The sequence below is a fragment of the Rhinatrema bivittatum genome, chromosome 4 (genome assembly GCF_901001135.1).
Source record: "Rhinatrema bivittatum chromosome 4, aRhiBiv1.1, whole genome shotgun sequence".
Taxonomy (NCBI): domain Eukaryota; kingdom Metazoa; phylum Chordata; class Amphibia; order Gymnophiona; family Rhinatrematidae; genus Rhinatrema; species Rhinatrema bivittatum.
In genome coordinates this window covers 168,161,293-168,179,419 of record NC_042618.1, presented here as the reverse complement: position 1 = coordinate 168,179,419, position 18,127 = coordinate 168,161,293, and the positions used below count along the sequence as shown (strand labels likewise).

Genomic DNA, 18,127 nt, shown 5'->3' with positions numbered 1-18,127 from the left:
CATCCCTTTACCTCCCTGTATCTGAACTGTAATTAAAGAATAATCAAACTAATTACTAGCACTGAGAAGCATTCTGAGCTCCTGTTTGGAACAACAGTGCTACCTAGACGAATGCCCTTCTCTCGGTGTCTCAATGTGTCTCCTCCAACCGAACCTCAGTCATTGCCCCACTCGCCACGCCAGCGATCCCCCCTCTCTGCTTTGCCGGCCCCCCACTCTGATCCTCTCCTTCGGAAGTTTATTCCCTTCTCTCAGCAGAATGGGTGGCCAGCTTCCCCCAACCTCAATTCTCTCTCTTGGCCTGAGCCGCCCTTTTTAGCTTCAATTGCCCTGGGTGTGAGTTTGTATTTGAGGGGGAGGAAGAAGGGGAAGCTACCTTCAGCAACTGGAAGAGAAAGAAAACTGAAGCTTTGTGCCGCTGGCTAGCAGTGGTTGCCTGGTTGCTTGATAACCAGTTCAAAAACTGGTCTGAGAGAATGTATGACATTAGACTCCTTTTATGAAAGCATGACAGACACTAGCTTTTGTTAGATAGAATAACTATTACTATAAGGAGATTAGTAATATTAGGTGCTACAACCCATGAAAGAGATCTAGGTGTCATAGTGGATGACACATTGAAATCATTGGTTGTGTGCTGCGGCAGTCAAAAAAGCAAACAGAATGTTGGGAATTATTAGAAAGGGAATGGTGAATAAAACGGAAAATATCATAATGCCTCTGTATCGCTCCATGGTGAGACCGCACCTTGAATACTGTGTACAATTCTGGTCGCCGCATCTCAAAAAAGATATAATTGCAATGGAGAAGGTACAGAGAAGGGCAACCAAAATGATAAAGGAAATGGAACAGCTCCCCTATGAGGAAAGACTAAAGAGGTTAGGACTTTTCAGCTTGGAGAAGAGACGGCTGAGGGGGGATATGATAGAGGTGTTTAAAATCATGAGAGGTCTAGAACAGGTAGATGTGAATCGGTTATTTACTCTTTCGGATAATAGAAAGACTAGGGGGCACTCCATGAAGTTAGCATGTGGCACATTTAAGACTAATCGGAGAAAATTCTTTTTCACTCAACGCACAATTAAACTCTGGAATGTGTTGCCAGAGGATGTGGTTAGTGCAGTTAATGTAGCTGGGTTCAAAAAGGTTTGGATATGTTCTTGGAGGAGAAGTCCATTACCTGCTATTAATTAAGTTGACTAAGAAAATAGCCACTGCTATTACTAGCAACAGTAACATGGAACAGACTTAGTTTTTGGGTACTTGCCAGGTTCTTGTGGCCTGGATTGGCCACTTTTGGAAACAGGATGCTGGGCTTGATGGACCAGTATGGCATGTTCTTATGTTCTTAGTAATAGCACTAGAATTCTTAGCAATAATGTATCATTATTATTAGCATTAACATTGGTATTAATATTATTAGAAATACTCTAGGGTAGTGAGAAGTTTCACATTGGTTAGGAGAAAGCTAATAACCTCAGTCTAAGTGACACTTTTACGAAGACAGGTGCTGTGGCCACGTGTATTTTTTGATTACTGGTCATTGGAAGGAAGGCTATTGAGGCATGATTAAGATGATACCACCAAGGCACAATAACTTGCAGGAATGCTTGTACAATCCCTCTTTCACTGTGACAGTTAGCACTGTGTTGCCAGTGACGTTTCCTGATGTGTGTAATTGAAGGGAGAACCATAAGAGGGGAAGTTAAGGCAGGGTGCACACCTAGGTCTCCACTAGATGACCCTAGTTCCCAGCCTTGGAACTAGGAAGTAGGAGAGGTGAGTACCATTGAAAACAGCACCTCCCCTGAGGCACAAGGAGGGGTTAGGAGAGCATAATGTGTGGTCATTTTGAGTTGGAGTTTTAGGAGTGAGGAGCTATCTCCTATTCCTGGGTTTAAGTTTGGCCTCCTGGCCTAATCTTGCGTTTGGGAAAAGGATTTTGTTGCAGAGCACTCTGGCCTGTGAGGGTCTGCCTCCTGTTTAGTGAAGAGACTATTTCTAGAAATTTGGGAGTTTTTGGTTGTAACCCTGGGTGAAACCCCGATATGGAGAGGGACATGTATCGCATCTGGAGGCCAGAGGTGAGAAGATATGTTGAGTTCCTCTCATCGTCAGAGAAGGAGCAGCAGTGAGTTGTGACCTTGGAGGGAGACATTTTTGGACTTTGATTATTTTTCCCCTAAGTCTGGTAGGGAAGTTTCCGTACCACCTTTCTCACCCCGAAGCTGATTAAGAAAAAAAAAACCCTGTTTTCCCAGCAAAAGACCTTTCCCCCAAAAAGTCCACAGGAGCAGTCAGACAGCTGAGCAAGAGAGAGAGAACAGCAAGACCTTTCAAGAGACCCCACTGGTGCTTTTACTCTTGAAACACAGGGCAGGGATTTTGAAGACTTGGACTCTCATTGGACCTCAGCTACAAGATTTATTTTGGAGGAAAGGAGATCTCATTCACACCTAGGATTCCCTACCCACCTGGGACATTTATCCCTCCACTCCCTGGAAGGTAAGCCGTATCTCAGGACCCCCTACCAGGGACACAGACACAGAGATGGAAGAGGAAACATATGAGAAAAGGAACCCAGTAGGACCACAGATGTATTTTGGACAGTGTATTTAAACTAAGTGGACCATCGTAGTTGAAGAGATCACAGTAGACTTTAATTTTGGAACACCCACATCAGTTTCTTGTCTGTTCCCTGCGGCACCATAATTGGGAGAGGTGGTATTAATACACAGAGGGAAACGAATCCATTTGTATGCCCTGGGCCTCGAAGGCCAGCCTTCCCCCCAGAGATCAAGAAACCACACCCCGGGGCAAAAAACTGGTGAAAGTGACAATGGGACTCAGCCTAGGGAATTGTTATGACCCATTAAAATTCAGCCTATAACCTGAATTGGGGTTACAATTGTTATTGTCATTCAGTTAGCTCAAGATTGTCCAAGGGCCACCGAACACGCGCTTCAATAAACCCAATATCACCTAATACATGTTACAATAAAGCTAATATCATATAGGTCCCAAGTGTCTTTTTTTTTTTTTTTGCAGGGCTCTCTGGGTAGTACCACAGCAGTGCATGTTTTTCTGTACATCAAAATGATGCCAGGTACAGGGCCCAGCCGGTGCCATCATTACGTGGAACAGGAGCACCTGGAGATCACTCCTGCACAATCTAGGTGTTTTGGACCTGTGAATGGGGTAAGGTGGGTTCAGGTTTTGCCTGCCTGGCCTGGCAGGCAAGACCAGGGGCCCAATCAGTGGTGGCAGCCCGGCAGCGCTCCAATCACCCGCCTGTTTTCGGGACTCGGTTTGACTCTCCTCCTCCTCTGCCTCTCCCACAGCTGTGCCGCACTTGTTTCTACCTCACGCTGCCCTCCTGTGAGTCGCAGAGGAGGAGGAGGGTCAAACCGAGCCCCAAAGACAGGCAGGAAGAATCTGCCTAGGAAAAAGTCTATGCTCGATTTAAAAGGGAAAAGGGGGGAGGGGGCTGGCTGCGGCCCCCCGCGCTCATCCCCTCCCCCCCCCCCCTCCCAAATTGTCCAGTCCTGCTCCATGGAAGAGTTTGCAACCCTAGGTTCAGGGGATGTGTCAGTTTTGAAAGTTTGGCTCGCCGGATAGAGCAGGGCTTTTTTTTTTTTTTTTTTTTTAGTGGGGAAAGGGGGCCTGGAACAGAGTATGAGACTGATAGTTTCTAATGTGTGTTGGTTATTGGGAAAACCACAAAGGTTCTGTGTTAAACAGAAGGCCAGGGGATGGGGGAGGCAGCATAGTAATCGTTTGCACAGGGCAGCAAAAAACGTTAGCGCTAACCCTGAACGCTGCACCTCACGGTCCAGGGCAGAAACTAAAAACAGCGGGCCCGGCCAGTGCCGGGCGTCCTGGAGCTCTGCAATGACATCACCCAGCTTCTCCAAGGAGGCCCCCTGGTGATGCTGGAGCCCCAGGCAGGTCTGTGCTTGTTTCCCCCTCACTCAAACCGGCCCCTGCCATGGCCTGGGCTCCTGTTCTAAAGTTTCAGTGCTTTCCCCACTCTGACCTGTGCGCATGGCGGTGTTGGTGAAGCGGGGGCTGTGCAGAATCTCCTCCTCGTCCAGCTGGTCCAGCACCTTGGCCTGGCGCAGGTAAGGGGTCAGGTGGCTGGGAGCCAGACTGTGCACTATCTTGCACCGATGCCTGTCAATCATTTCCCAGAGCTCCTCCTCTTCCATGTCTGTGTGGCCATCGCTGTCCATGGCGGACTCCTAAAGAGGGAGGAAGTGAGATGGAGAGGGTCAGATGTAAAAAGGAAAGCAAGGAAGAGAAGAATGGGAAAGATTAGAGAAAGCAATGGAGACAAAGGGCTTTATTCAAGAAAGATTTTTTTTTTTCCTTCCAAAATCCACTGAATGAGAGAGGCCATGAAAGTGGGTGCTGGGGAGAGACAGGTGAAATGCAACAGGCTGAGGATTAAAGGGTTAAGAACGGAAGGCGACGAGGGCAGGGAAGGTGAACAGGAGGACAGGCCTGAGAGCCGGAGGATGGATGGGGGGGGGGGGGGGGGGGGGGGGGGGGCAGAAACGCATTTTAGCAGCTGATTCTTCTTTTGTAAGAGGCGGGAGAGACCTTTGCCCATCATTTAATAAACAATTGGAACTGGCATGGCAGTCTCAGCCCTTCTCGGAGTCTCCTTTACCTAATCACTGCCGGTGGGGGAATGCCACAGCGAGGAGGGGAACTGGGAGCGGACGTCAGCAGACACGCGCCGGAGCCCGCGGGCTCAGCTTTGGCATAGTTGCACAGAGCCCGCGGCTGGCTACTGATTGACTGCTCCTCATCTGTAGGAAAACACACAAAGTCCAGTTAGTAGGAGAAACAGAAGACGTGGCTGCGGCCTTTGGAAAGCCCCGTAAATAAACCCAATCAGTCAGCGCGGAGTCTGACGTGTGAACGTGGAGCTGTGAAAAGGACTTCAGAGAGGCCATCTGTCCCCTCAGGACACCTCCAGCTTGCATTCTTGCTTAGAAACGAAACCCGATTGGAAACATTCACCTGCTCTAGGGAGGCTTGCTGAAGACTTTGCTCTCTTGTTGCTTTTTAACTGGGTCCCTAAAGACTTCCAGACCTAGGACAGACCTGCAGCCTGAGCACATCCAGGGATTTTCAGCACCAAATTAACTGGGTCCATTCCTGCTTTAAGTCCTGTCTGTCATACTTTTAAATGTCTCCATCTGGTAGCTAAAGTCTTCTTTGCTGTAATCACTCATCCCTGTTTTTACCCCTCACCCAGAACCAGGAGTATCCTAGTGGCTAAAGCAGTGGGCTGAAATGTGAGAAAGCAAATTTTGCCTTTGTCACCGACACACCTTGGCCCAGTCTCGTGAACCCCCATTGCCTCAGCTACAAACTTAGGGGCTGAGCCCGAAAGCTGAGTGTTAAAACACGAAAAATACTTTCTGCAGGTAAATCATATTTTAAACATGGAAAAACACGATTTCTACTCATAAGCCATGTTTTCTGCATCTAAAATATGAATTATGAACACAAAAATGTTTTCAGTGCAAAAAGTATTGTTTTGTGCACATACATTTTATTTTATGCATGGAAAACGTGCTTTTTGTGAACAAAACACTGACTACAGGTCCTGCACAGAAACTCCAGCTTCCATCCCTAGACTAACCTTAGTCCTGGAAACTTTACTCCACCTCAGACTAGGAGTTACATTTCCAGTGCTGAGAAACCAGGAGGTAAGCTAGGGCACCTCTCTGCATTGAAGGGTAATAGCTAATGCCATCATTAGCATGGAATTTCCATGCGAGGGCGTGCAACACAAATGCACATTTTTTTTTGTGCGCAAATCTCCTTGCTGCATTGTCAGTAAAGTTTATGTACAAAAAAATATGCACGCACAGCTGAGGGTTTAATTGTGCGCGGCGCCCGGCCTATCTTATTGCATCAGCCGGTTCGATGGTAAGTCCTCTGGGGCAGGGACTTCCTGAATTTGTAAGGCTCGAATAATTAAATCCAAACCTTTCCTCTGTTTAACTGAGATTGCTGACTCTGGATAGCTGTTATGACAAAGACTCTGCAGATTATAAAGAGAGAGGGGGTGGGACTGCTGGAGGAGAGGAAGGGTACAGACTCCAGCTATATTCCACCTCGCAGCCCCTCAGGGTAGCTCCTGTCCTCCCCAGAATTTTAACTCTGCCACTGAATAATACAATTAGCCAGAACATGGCTCTCAGAGCCTCAGATGTTCTCCGAGTGACCGAGCTCCAGAGTCACCGTCAGAAAAGGAAGAACATGGATCATACCAAAAGACAAATCAAAAGTCTCGCAACCCTGCAACAGCACTTCCAGTGGTTTCAGTCATCCGCAAACAGCAGGTTCCGTCTGCTCTGTTACTTTTCCAGCCACTGTATAACCGTGTTTCCAAAACAGCACAGGTTTCCAGGCAGCATCCGGCTCTGCGCTTACCGAAATCAAACACAAACGCGGGCAGCCTGGGGGGGGGGGGGGGGTGCGTCTGAGCCCTCGGTCGGATCAGAGAGGTTAGTGCCAGGCTCAGGGGCGTCTGCCCCTAAAAGGGGAGAGGGGTGGGAGGAGGAAGAGAGAGAGAGAGCTTTAGAAAAGGAAGTATCCAGAAAAGAACCCAGCTCTGCGCCCTCCCATCCTCTTTATTAAATATTAGCCAGCTGGGTTAAGAGGTGAGGAGGGTTTAAGGTTAGGAATTCGGAGAAGAAGGACGGCTATTTATATCTCAAGGATTTATTGTGCCAATTCTGGCTGTTATACATCAACTAGATCAGCGGTTCTCAACCTTTTTTCGGCCCGTACACACCTGACAGATGGTTCTCACTTGCGTGACACACTGAACATGTGACCGTCAAGGGGCTAAATGTAAATATACATTCTGCATCCCCCTCGACCCCCAACAAAGGGTGCAGAGCAGAACCTAGGGCATTACCAGTACAACTCACCATACAAAAAAGGATATTCTGATTCTGATGACATCCCAGTAAAAGCAAAATAAACTCCCTTTACTGGCAGGCACAATAGCCCTCCTTATGAAAAGACAGTAATTTACCGTTAATGCATGTTCTATTGAGAAAACACAACAAATAAGATTGATAGAAATGCCTACATGCTAGTAAAATACCTCACCTCGGTCACACACAGAACTGACCTTCACCAAGTACAGAAAGACCACAAATTATAAATATGGAGACAGAAACTGGAATGGAAAACCAAAATAGCCATTCTGCATGCAGTGCAAACCTGGAGAAATGGAAAGAGAAATATAGCACCTAACATAATAATGCACACAAAGTTACACCTGTATTATGGAACACACTCAAACAGTAACAACCCTATCTATGAAAAGGCAACACTACAAATATTTAACCAGGCCCTAAACACTAATACACCTCTTATTAGGAAACAGCAAGCCAAGCTACTATAGATCCCCACACAGAAATAATTGTAAAACTATACTAATAAGTGTTACAAAACAGCTGAACAGAATAACATCCAACAATTAAAAACTCATAAAAATTATTAAAAATTGTCCAAATATCAATAAAATATTTCAAAACAGCAGACACATCACCTAATACCCAATAATTAAAATGGCAGTCAATCAAGAAAAATAAACTTAAAAAGCCACTTTATTTACACTCTCTAGCAACTCTCCTACTCCTTTCCCTTGCAGGCCAACAGCACTCACCAGAAGCAGCAGTGGCTGCTGAAGTTCTGTCCTCACAGTCCTCTTCCTTAGCGCCCACAACCAGTCACTCACACACAGTCTCTGTCTCACACAGACCAGTAACCTCTCTAACTAGTATCTCTTCCTCACACACACACCAGTCACCTCCTTGACCAGTCTCTGTCTCACACACACATACCAGTTACCTCCCTGACCAGTCTGTCTCTCTTCCTCTCACACACACACCAGTCACCTCGCTGACCAGTCTCTGTCTCTCTCACACTCACGTCACCTCCCTGACCAGTCTCTGTCTTTCACACACACACCAGTCACCTCCCTGACCAGTCTCTGTCTTTCACACACACACACACATCAGTCATCTTCCTGACCAGTCTCCCTTCTCACAGAAACACATCACCTCTGACCAGTCTCTCTCTCAATCACACACATGCTCTCTCACTTACATACAAGTTCTCAATCACACACAAATGCTCTTTCTCCCATTCTACCACAACCCACAAAACTGCCACTCACACACCCAGGCACCCATTCTACCACACACACACAATGCTGCTACTCACGCATCCATTCTATCACACACACACAAAGCTGCCACTCACGCACCCAGGCACCCACTCTACCACACACACACACAATGCTGCCACTCACACACCCAGCCACCCATTCTACCACACACACACAAAGCTGCCACTCACGCACCCAGCCACCCATTCTACCACACACACACAAAGCTGCCACTCACGCACCCAGGCACCCATTCTACCACACACACACAAAGCTGCCACTCACGCACCCAGCCACCCATTCTATCACACACACACACATAGCTGCCACTCACGCACCCAGCCACCCATTCTATCACACACATAGCTGCCACTCACGCACCCAGCCACCCATTCTATCACACACACACACATAGCTGCCACTCACGCACCCAGCCACCCATTCTATCACACACACACAAAGCTGCCACTCACGCACTCAGCCACCCATTCTATCACACACACACACATAGCTGCCACTCACGCACCCAGGCACCCATTCTACCACATACACACACATAGCTGCCACTCACGCACCCAGCCACCCATTCTATCACACACACACACAATGCTGCTACTCATACACACACAAGCTCACATGGAGCCTCTTCTCATTGCTTGGCCCAATAAGCCTGGCCTCCACTTATCAGCCGCCACTGGCCTGGCCTCCGGCAGCGTGCAACATCTCTCCAACCACCGCTGGCCTGGCCTCCGGCAGCGCGCAGGGTTTCTCCAGTCTTCAGCCCCGCCGGCCTGGCACATCTCTCCGCTCTTTGGCCCCGCCCCTGGGAAGAAGAGAAGCACAAGTGGGGCAGTGGGACACCGGGAGCCGCCACACACCTGCCGGTGCTTGGCGACACACTGGTTGAGAATCTCTGAACTAGATGGTAGGGTGGCACTGCAAAAAGCCAGGCGACATCCTGCCACTGACTATGACCTGTGCCTCAGTTTGCCTGTTGATAATAACAGCAATATGTTTGAACTTCCTCCTTTTACCCCTTTGGAAATGTTCATGCAGCCTGGGCACCAGAGGTGCACTGCCAGGGCCTGCGCCTAAGAGATGGCTGCACCTATGCTTCCAAAGAACTTCAACTTTTGACTGCAATTATTTGATAAGCATCCTGAATGAATGACTATTCTGAATGCATACATTTTGTTTGACGTCATTGAACAGTTTGAAGTAATACCACACATTCTTCCTTTATTAGTTTTGCTGCATGTGTGAGCTCCATTACTCGACCGTTCCTCTGTGCAACTGCTTCAAAAGTACTGCCATTTTGCTCGGGGGAAAGGCGTTGGAAACAATCAAAGGCACTTTATAAAATACATATTTGTCTATCCTCTGAAGGTTCGGTGGCTAAAAACTGATCCCCATTGCTGGAGAAGGGCCTGCTACCGTTGAAGGATGACATTTCTATCCCCTGCTTCTGCCTTCTCTCTCCTCTTCTTTAATGCCTGCAAACGTGTCCCAGCTTTTAACTGCTGCTGGGCTTTGCACCCTCATTCCCAATTAATCATCAAGAGCCTCCTTCTCCTGGCAGCTCAAGGGCAGGTTCTGCAAACACCATTTTTTAAAAATTCGATGTCATATTTGCATATGTTGTACATGAATGACCACAAGCAAGTCTTTATTTAAAAATCTTTCAAGTTTTAAATGCTTTTTTAAAAACAATAAAATTAATATTTCAATCTTTGTCTTTCTCTTACTTTTTCTATCCCTTTCTCCCTTTTCTGTTTTCACTTTTTATGCTCTCCTGCTTCCCTTCTTCTCTTCCCCTCCCCTTTCTCTTCCCAATTGTGCCTCTTTTCATCTCACTGATTCTGCTTCCTCTTCCAGTCCTCCTTTTTCCTCTCATCTCTCCTTTCCCTCCAGTCTAGCCCTCCCTCTAGTCTCATTCTCTCAGTTTCTTTCCTCTCTTCCCTACCACACCCTTGTCTCCAATTCTGTCTCATCGCCTCTCCTTACCACACTCCTCTCCTCCAAGTTTAGTTTTATTTTAAAATACTTTATGGTTTGTTTTTTTATTTCAAAACACAGAATAACAAGCAGGAAACAACACACAAATAGTATGCAATAGTATGCAATAGCACAGTTACAAATCCCATGCCATGCCAAATCCCATGCCATGTCCAGAAAGCTATGATTCGGTGGGGGGAACCTGTCAGATCTGTCTCTAAGCAGGCACATGATTTTCTCCATACCATGGTCTCTGCTACTCTAGCCCATCAATGCTCCGTCTGAGGAGCCAATTTCCAATAGTAGGCTACTGTCAGCCGTGCCGCATTCAATAGGTGCCACATGCGCCTCTCTCCCCTTTACCCAATAAACAGAACTGCACAGATATAATCGGAGAAAGTCCAGTTGTATTTTGTATAATACCATGAATCACAACCCAAAGGCGGGGGATATGGTTCAGTGGTGGAGCATTTGATTGCAAATGACGAGACGCCCGGTTCCAATCCAGGTGCCCCCTCTCAGACTGCTCCTTTAGCTCAGTGGTTAGAACAGAAGCCTGCAAACCAGGGCTCCAAGCCCACTGATGCTCCTTGTAACCTCAGGCAAGTCACTTTACCCTCGGTTGCCTCAGGTACAAACTTTAGGGAACAGGGAAACAACTACAGTACCTGAATGTAATCCACTTGTGAGGGCCAAAAAGCAGAATAAAAATTAAAAGGATGACACCTTGGCACAGTCCCACCACATATGGAGATAGGAAACTGCTCTCTCACATCCACGCCAACAAAGTGGGCTGATTGAACTAAATTTAGCAAACTAGAAGGGAAAACAGTAAGTTCAATGCAATAGCTTATGCATTAACTCTCTATGTTTATTACAAAAGGAAAGCTTTTGAAAAAAATAAAACACCATATAGCAAGCTCATCAGTTTCATCAAAAGGCAAGGAAAGGTCGTCTTTCCACCTGGCCATCTGCAGTAGTACTGCAAGTCATGTCTTGAATATATCAGTAAATCTGAGAAATAAACTTCTAAGCTATGGAGTAATTTTGCCAGCCTATTCTTACTCCACAATGTTATCTGGTGATACATGTCTATGTAATTGGAAATACAAATATTTCATATATGTAAGGTGATGCCATAATCTTCCTGCAACGATTCAAAAGATTTAAAAACAGCATCCTTCCAAATCTGCCCCAAATAAGGCAAAGCCTTCCCCATCCAGGTCCGAGAATCTAAAGAGAGAGTAACTAACACAGCATAGCATACATAGCAATGACAGCAGATAAAGACCAAATGGTCCATCCAGTCTGCCAGCAAGTGGCTTATGGTAGCAACTGCCATGCCAAGCAGGTTACCCTCTTGTGTTTCTGTTAAAAGTAGCAACTGCTGTGGCAGGTTACCCCATGCATTTTGTTAAGGGTGGTAACTGCTGCTCTGTGCAGGTTACCACCCATGCAGAAATGCCACACCTAATGCCCACATAGGTTACCCCTTTTCTTCAATACCAACCTAAAGCCTTTAGGGATCTGCAATGTTTATATCATGCACTCTTAAATTTGTTTACTTTCTCGTGCTCACCACCTTGCAGGAGGGCATTCCAGGCCTCCACCACCCTCTCCTTGAAGAAATATTTCCTGATGTTGGGTTCTCAGTCATCCCCCCCCTGGAATTTCATATTTTGATCCATAGTTGTAAAATTTCCTTTCCAATGGAAAAGGTTTGATGTTTGTGCATCGTTGACACCTTTCAGGGTCTGTATCATATCTCCCTTACTCCTCCTCTTCTCCAGGTTATACATATTTAGATATGGACAGAAATGGATTGGATTATTAGAAAGGGATGCCAGTGGAGACATACACAAGTTACCCTTCTACCCAAAACTTTAATTTTAATGTATGCAAAAGAATTGGACAAATCCTGTGAATCAGAATAGTTGCTTACCTGTAACAGGTGTTCTCCCAGGACAGCAGGATGTTAGTCCTCACAGATGGGTGACATCATCAGATGGAGCCTGGCACGGAATACTTTTGACAAATTTCTATAAACTTTGACTGGCACACCTAGCATGCCCAGCATAGCACTAACCCCGTAGCCACACGGGGTCCCCCCTTCAGTCTCATGTCAAAGCAGAAAATATGAGCAAAAAAATAAAATAACAAAACGTAGGCAAACTCAACTCCACGGGATGGTGGGTGGGTTTCCTGAGGACTAACATCCTGCTGTCCTGGGAGAACACCTGTTACAGGTAAGCACCTCTGCTTTCTCCCAGGACAAGCAGGATGGTAGCCCTCACAGATGGGTGAATAGCAAGCTGCAGGCTGCTCCCGGAACACCCTGGGCCAACAGACACCCAATAACGTGCAAAAAGCACAACAACAGGGTGCTATTAGCAAGAACGGGGGCAGCCTGAACCTCATACTGGGCCCTAGGTAGGGAGAGTTGGGTTCTCACACTGGGAATAGTTTGCAGAGGACAGACTGGTCAAAGATGCTGTCCTGTTGACCATCCTTGTCCAGACAGTAATGGCCTGCGAAGGTGGGGAGGAAACTCTATGTCGCAGCCTTACAGATTTCGGCAATATGGACTGCCTGGAAGTGTGCTACTGACGTTGCCATGGCCCTTACTGACAGCATTTTCACTCTGTCCTCGAGCGGAAGGCCCGCTTGCTGATAACAGAAAGTGATACAGACAGCCAACCAATTAGACAGGGTCTGCTTGCCCACTGCAACTCCAAGTCTATTTTGTCAAAGAAGTCAAAGAGTAGGGTGGACTGCCTGTGGGCTGCGGTGCGTTCTAAATAAAAGGCAAGTGCACGCTTGCAATCCAAAGTGGGCAGAGCCTGCTCACCTGGATGAGAGTGTGGCCTCGGGAAAACGGTGGGCAACACGATGGACTGATTTAGGTGAAAGTCAGTCACCACCTTAGCCAGGAACTTAGGGTATGTGCGCAGCACTACCCTGTCGTGGAAGAACCTCGTGTAAGGCGGATAGGTCACTAAGGCCTGTAGCTCACTGATTCTGTGAGCAGAAGTAACTGCCACTAGGAAGATGACCTTTCAGGTGAGTTGTTTCAACTTGCAGGAGCGCAGGGGCTCGAACGGGGGCCACATGAGCCACGCCAGCACTATGTTGAGGTCTCAGGCCACAACAGGAGGACGTAGTGGAGGCTTTAGTTGAAGTAAGCCTCCCATGAAGCACCCCATTAAGGGCTGCACCAAGATCAGAGTGTCACCCACTCCTCAGTGGTAAGCACTGATAGTACTCAGATGTACCCAGATTGAGGTAGTCTGTAGCTCAGACTCTGAGAGGCGCCAGGGGTAGTCCAAAAGCTTAGGCGTTGGGCAAGTGAAAGGGTCAAGACCCTGATCCTCACACCAAGATGAAAACCTCTTCCACTTTGCTTGGTAGGACTTCCGCATGGAAGGCTTACGCGAAGCTACCAGGACTTGCGAGACATTGTCTGAAAGGTTGAGGGACTGCAGCACTACCCTTTCAACATCCAGGTCGTGAGGGCCAATGACTGGAGGTTTGGGTGGCATAGCCTGCCCTGATCCTGTGTGATGAGGTTGGCAAGGTGCCCAGGCAGATGGGCTCCTGGACTGGAGGATTGGAAACCAGACCTGTCATGGCCAATGCGGGGCTATGAAGATCATGGAGCCCTGGTCCTGTTGTAGCTTCGAGTCTTGGCTATGAGCGGGATCAGAGGGTATGCATACAGGAGATCCGCACTCTAGGAGTCTAGGAGTGGGCGAAGGCATCCACCGCTGGTCCCTTCCCTTCCTTGTGCAGGGAGCAGAAACGGTCCACCTAGTGGTTCTGCAAGGATGCAAAGAGATCCATGTCTGGCTGACCCCACCAGTGAAAGATCTTGTCCGCTACATTGGGGTTTAGGAACCACACGTGGGGGTAGAATGTCTGACTGAGGCAGTCTGCCACTACATTCTCGGTCCCTGCCAGGTAGATTGCATGCAGGAGCATGGAACGTGACAGGGCCCGGGCCCAAATCTGTGCTGCCTCTTGGCAGAGGAGATAAGAACCTATGCCCCCGTTTGTTCATGTACCACATGACCACTTGGTTGCCATCTGGATCAAGACAACCCTGTTGGAGAGGCAGTCTTGGAATGCGTAGAGTGCATACCGCATCGCAAGGAGTTCCAGGAAGTTTATCTGGCATCTCGCCTCAGCTTTCGACCACACACCTTGCATGTGGAGGCCGTTGACATGGGCCCTCCAGCCTAGGTTGGAGGCATCCATGGTCAAGATCACCTGATCAGTTGGGGGCTGAAAAGGAATCCCTTTGCTCAGGTTGGATTCCTGCACCCACCAGGCAAGGGAGAGCTAGAGTGGTTCAGTTATCCGGACCAGTGCAGAGAGTTCTTGAGAGGCTTGGTGCCACTGAGACCACAAAGTCCACTGCGTGACCCTCATGGCTAGGTGGGCCATTGGGGTGAGGTGTACCGATGAGACCATGTGACCCAGCAACTTCAGGAGCAGGCGGCCGGAGGCCATCTGCCAGCGTCGGATGTACCTGGCTAGCCCAGCCAGGGTGGCTTTGTGTTCACTGGTAAGGAACGCCTTGGCTACCACAGTGTCCAGATCCGCCCTGATGAAGTTCAGTCGCTGGGATGAAGACAGCTGGGATTTCGGGTAGTTTATGAGGAATCCCAGCGATTGGAGGAGTCTCATCGTCCTGTACAGGGGTTGAAGAGCTCCTTCCCTTGAAGAAATCTTGAAAGTCAATCGTCCAGATATGGGAACACATACACCCTGTTCTGGCGCAGATGTGCTCCCACCACAGCCAGGCACTTTGTGAAGACCCAGGGTGCGGAGGCTAGCCCAAAGGGGAGAATCCTGTACTGGAAGTGCCGCTGGCCTGCTACAAAGCGCAGATATTTCCGATGAGGTGGAAAGATGGCAATGTGTGGGTAGGCGTCTTGTAGGTTGAGAGAGCAGAGCTAGTCCCCTTGGTGCAAAAGCAGAAGTAAGGTACCTAAGGAAACCATTTTGAATCACTCTCTCCGGAGGAACTTGTTTAAGGCCCAGAGGTCGAAGATGGGACGGAGGCCACCTGTTTTCTTTGGAATGTGAAAATACTGGGAGTAGAACCCCCGGCCACGCTGAACCCAGGGAACCGATTCTAGAGCTAGAAATCTGGACCATAACTGGGCCGAGAGTTCTAGCTCGAGGGTCGTTGTGTGTTCCACTAGGATCCATGCTGGAGAGGGTGGGGAGTCTGGGGGAACATCGAGAAGGTTCAGGCGGTAACCCCATGCTACAATGGACAACACCCATCGGTCGATGGTGATTGGGAACCAGTTGTTTGCGAATAGGCACAGTCAGCCTCCCACCGGTGGATCGGACGTTGCAGGCACAGGGGTTAGGCTACTGCTCTCTCTGTGCCAGTCAAAAGTCAGCTGCAGGGCTAGGTTGAGGGGCTGGCTGAGCTCTAGGCGCTTGTGGTTGGTGAGGGTAGCCTCTTTGGGCAACCCGAGCTGAACGAGCATGGGAGGCTGGAGGATAGTATCTCCGTTGCCTGTAAAATTGCTTTCTGGAATTCCTATGTGGCAACCTGTGGGTCGCCGAAGAGGGGTCAGAGGTGGTAGTAGACAACTGATGTAGGGACTCATGGTGATCCCTGAGTTGGGCCACTGCGTCCCGGATTTTGTCCCGAACAGGTTTTCTCCTGTACAGGGGAACCTCTGGGCGAAGGTCAGAGGTTTTCAGACAGGTCCAGCATTTGGCACTAATGCCTGCTGCTGAGACCTTTGACGCCATCTCAAAGACGTTGTAGGCCGCCCTTACTTCATGTTTTCTGGCTTTCCAATCCTTTTGGAGGATGAATTCTAGGCCCTCCAGGAACTGTTGTGGTAGGCCCTCGGCAAACTATGGACTTGTTTCCAGAGGTTCTGGTCTGTACTAGTTCCATGTACAAACTGGTATGCCACTATCCGAGCGATAAGCATGGATCCTTGGAAAACCCTCCAACCTAGAGCGTCTTAAGGCTCTGTGGTCCTTCCCTAGAGGGTCGGAGAGGAGTGAGGGCGGGTCCTTTTGGCTTTTTACTGGGCTGATTCCACTACCATGGACCAGTGAGATAACTAGCTTTTCGGCAAGCCCAGGGCCTGTTGCACTAGATAGGTGGCATCCGTTTTTCTGTTGACTAGAACCACAGAACCCAGATGATCCCCAGAGCTGGCAGCAGGAGGTCTAAAAGGACCTCATGTAGAGGGACGGAATACACCTCCTTAGAGACATCCATGAATTGGAGGACCTCCAACATCTTATGGTGGCATCCTCTTCAGTTAAAAGCTGGAAGGGGATGGTTTCTAACATCTCCCTCACAAACCTCATGAAGGATAAGTCCTCGGAAGGCGAGCATCATCTCTCATCTGGTGGAGAAAGTTCCAATAGAAGGTCCTCAGAGGCCTCAGAGGAATGCCCAGAGGAGGCATCCTCCCAATGGTCGTAAGGGGCCTCCTCCTCACCACTAAACTGCCTGGGTTGGAGAGGGAGGCCAAAACCCAGAGTACGGGTGCAGGCACCAATGGCTGATGAGGCAGAACCTACAGCAGTGGCGCCGATATCAAGGGCACCGGGACCTGCGATTGACGCCGGGGCACCGGGAGGCCCGATGGCCCGGGGACAGGATCCGGCATCGGTGGTACTGCCTGTGGAGATGGGCATGAAGCCGCATCTTCCATCTCGGAGAAGCCAGGAATTGGGATCGAGATGGGGGAGGCACCAGTGGTGGACAGGGCACCGGGAAGCCCGCCAGCACGGGCTGCATTGGTAAGGCACCGAGCAGCATGTGCAGCCTTTCCAGCAGAGATGCCAACATGGAGGGCGCTGGTTCTGATGCTGGTTTGGGGACCAGCGTCGGTGGCTGCTGGAGACCCCAAAGGACCATGTGGTCCAACTCCTCCCTGAATGCAGGTGCTGACAAGACCGACCCTGGAGTAGGAGGCAGGCTGGGCATCACTGGAGCGTCCACAGGGGTCTGCTGAGGCTCGTTGCTCGGCACTGATATCGGTGGGGAACGCCCTGGGCTCCTGGGTTTAGAGGAGGACGGGGCCTCCTCTCCTCAGGGCCTCTTTGCAGGGGGTTTGGCCGAGGCCGATGCCGCTCCGGTGTCAGTGCCGGCACCAGATGGTGATGATCGTCTGTTCTGGTGTCGATGCTTCCCACGGGCTCGGCCTAGTCCTTCTCCAGCGCTGAGGACGACGATCCAAAAGACTTCAAATGACCTGATGCCAGTGAAGGGCGATCTTCCGCCCCATGATCATCACGGCAGGGCACCGAGGGCGAAGGTCCCGAATCAAATTGATCCCTGCGACTTGGCATATCCAGTACCGAAGTCGATGGAGCCGATTGCTTGGAACCAAACAAGTGCTCCATCTTGACCAGGCGGGCGCACTGACTTTTGGGGGTCATCTGAGCACAGCTGAGACATCGACGGACATCATGGGAAGGCCCGAGACACCGGACACAGACGTCATGTAGGTCCGTGATGCACATAGTCCGCAGATACTCAGAGCACATCCTAAAACCGGTCGCCATTGAAAAAAAGAGGTGGTGTGCAGTTGGTGGCCATCGGCCACGGGGGGGGGGGGGGGGGGGGGGGGGGTGGTAGATGCTCAGGAACTGATCACAAGAGCGTGAAAAAATACCTATTGAACACCGGAGGAATCGATTAATGATGGAGGACCCTGAGGCAGGGAAAAATCGAAGAAAAAAACGTCAAATTCTTCCGTATGGAAAACATTTTGAAACAGAGCTCCACAAACCGCGAGGCAACAGCACCATGGAAAAAAAGAGACTGAAGGGGGACCCCGTGTGGTTACGGGATTAGTGGCATGCTGGACATGCTCAGTGTGCCAGTCAAAGTTCTAGAAACTTTGACAAAAGTATTCTGTGATGGGCTCCATC

At 49.2% G+C, this 18,127-nt stretch overlaps 1 protein-coding gene across 2 annotated transcripts in view; it reads right to left on the bottom strand.

Annotated features, from left to right (window-relative positions):
• CARD14 (caspase recruitment domain family member 14) overlaps positions 1-18,127 on the bottom strand; it is a 55,812-nt gene that overhangs the window by 34,569 nt on the left and 3,116 nt on the right. Inside the window, exons 1-3 of one of the 2 annotated variants that reach the window (XM_029599181.1) lie at positions 6,291-6,853; positions 4,673-4,814; positions 4,037-4,241 (exon numbers count right to left, since the gene is read on the bottom strand). In XM_029599181.1, the coding sequence (XP_029455041.1) occupies positions 4,037-4,232 (196 nt within the window). In that variant the 5' untranslated portion in view covers positions 4,233-4,241; positions 4,673-4,814; positions 6,291-6,853. Of the gene's footprint in view, positions 1-4,036; positions 4,242-4,672; positions 4,815-6,290; positions 6,854-18,127 lie in introns of those variants that run through there. The other variant, XM_029599182.1, reaches the window with a different exon arrangement.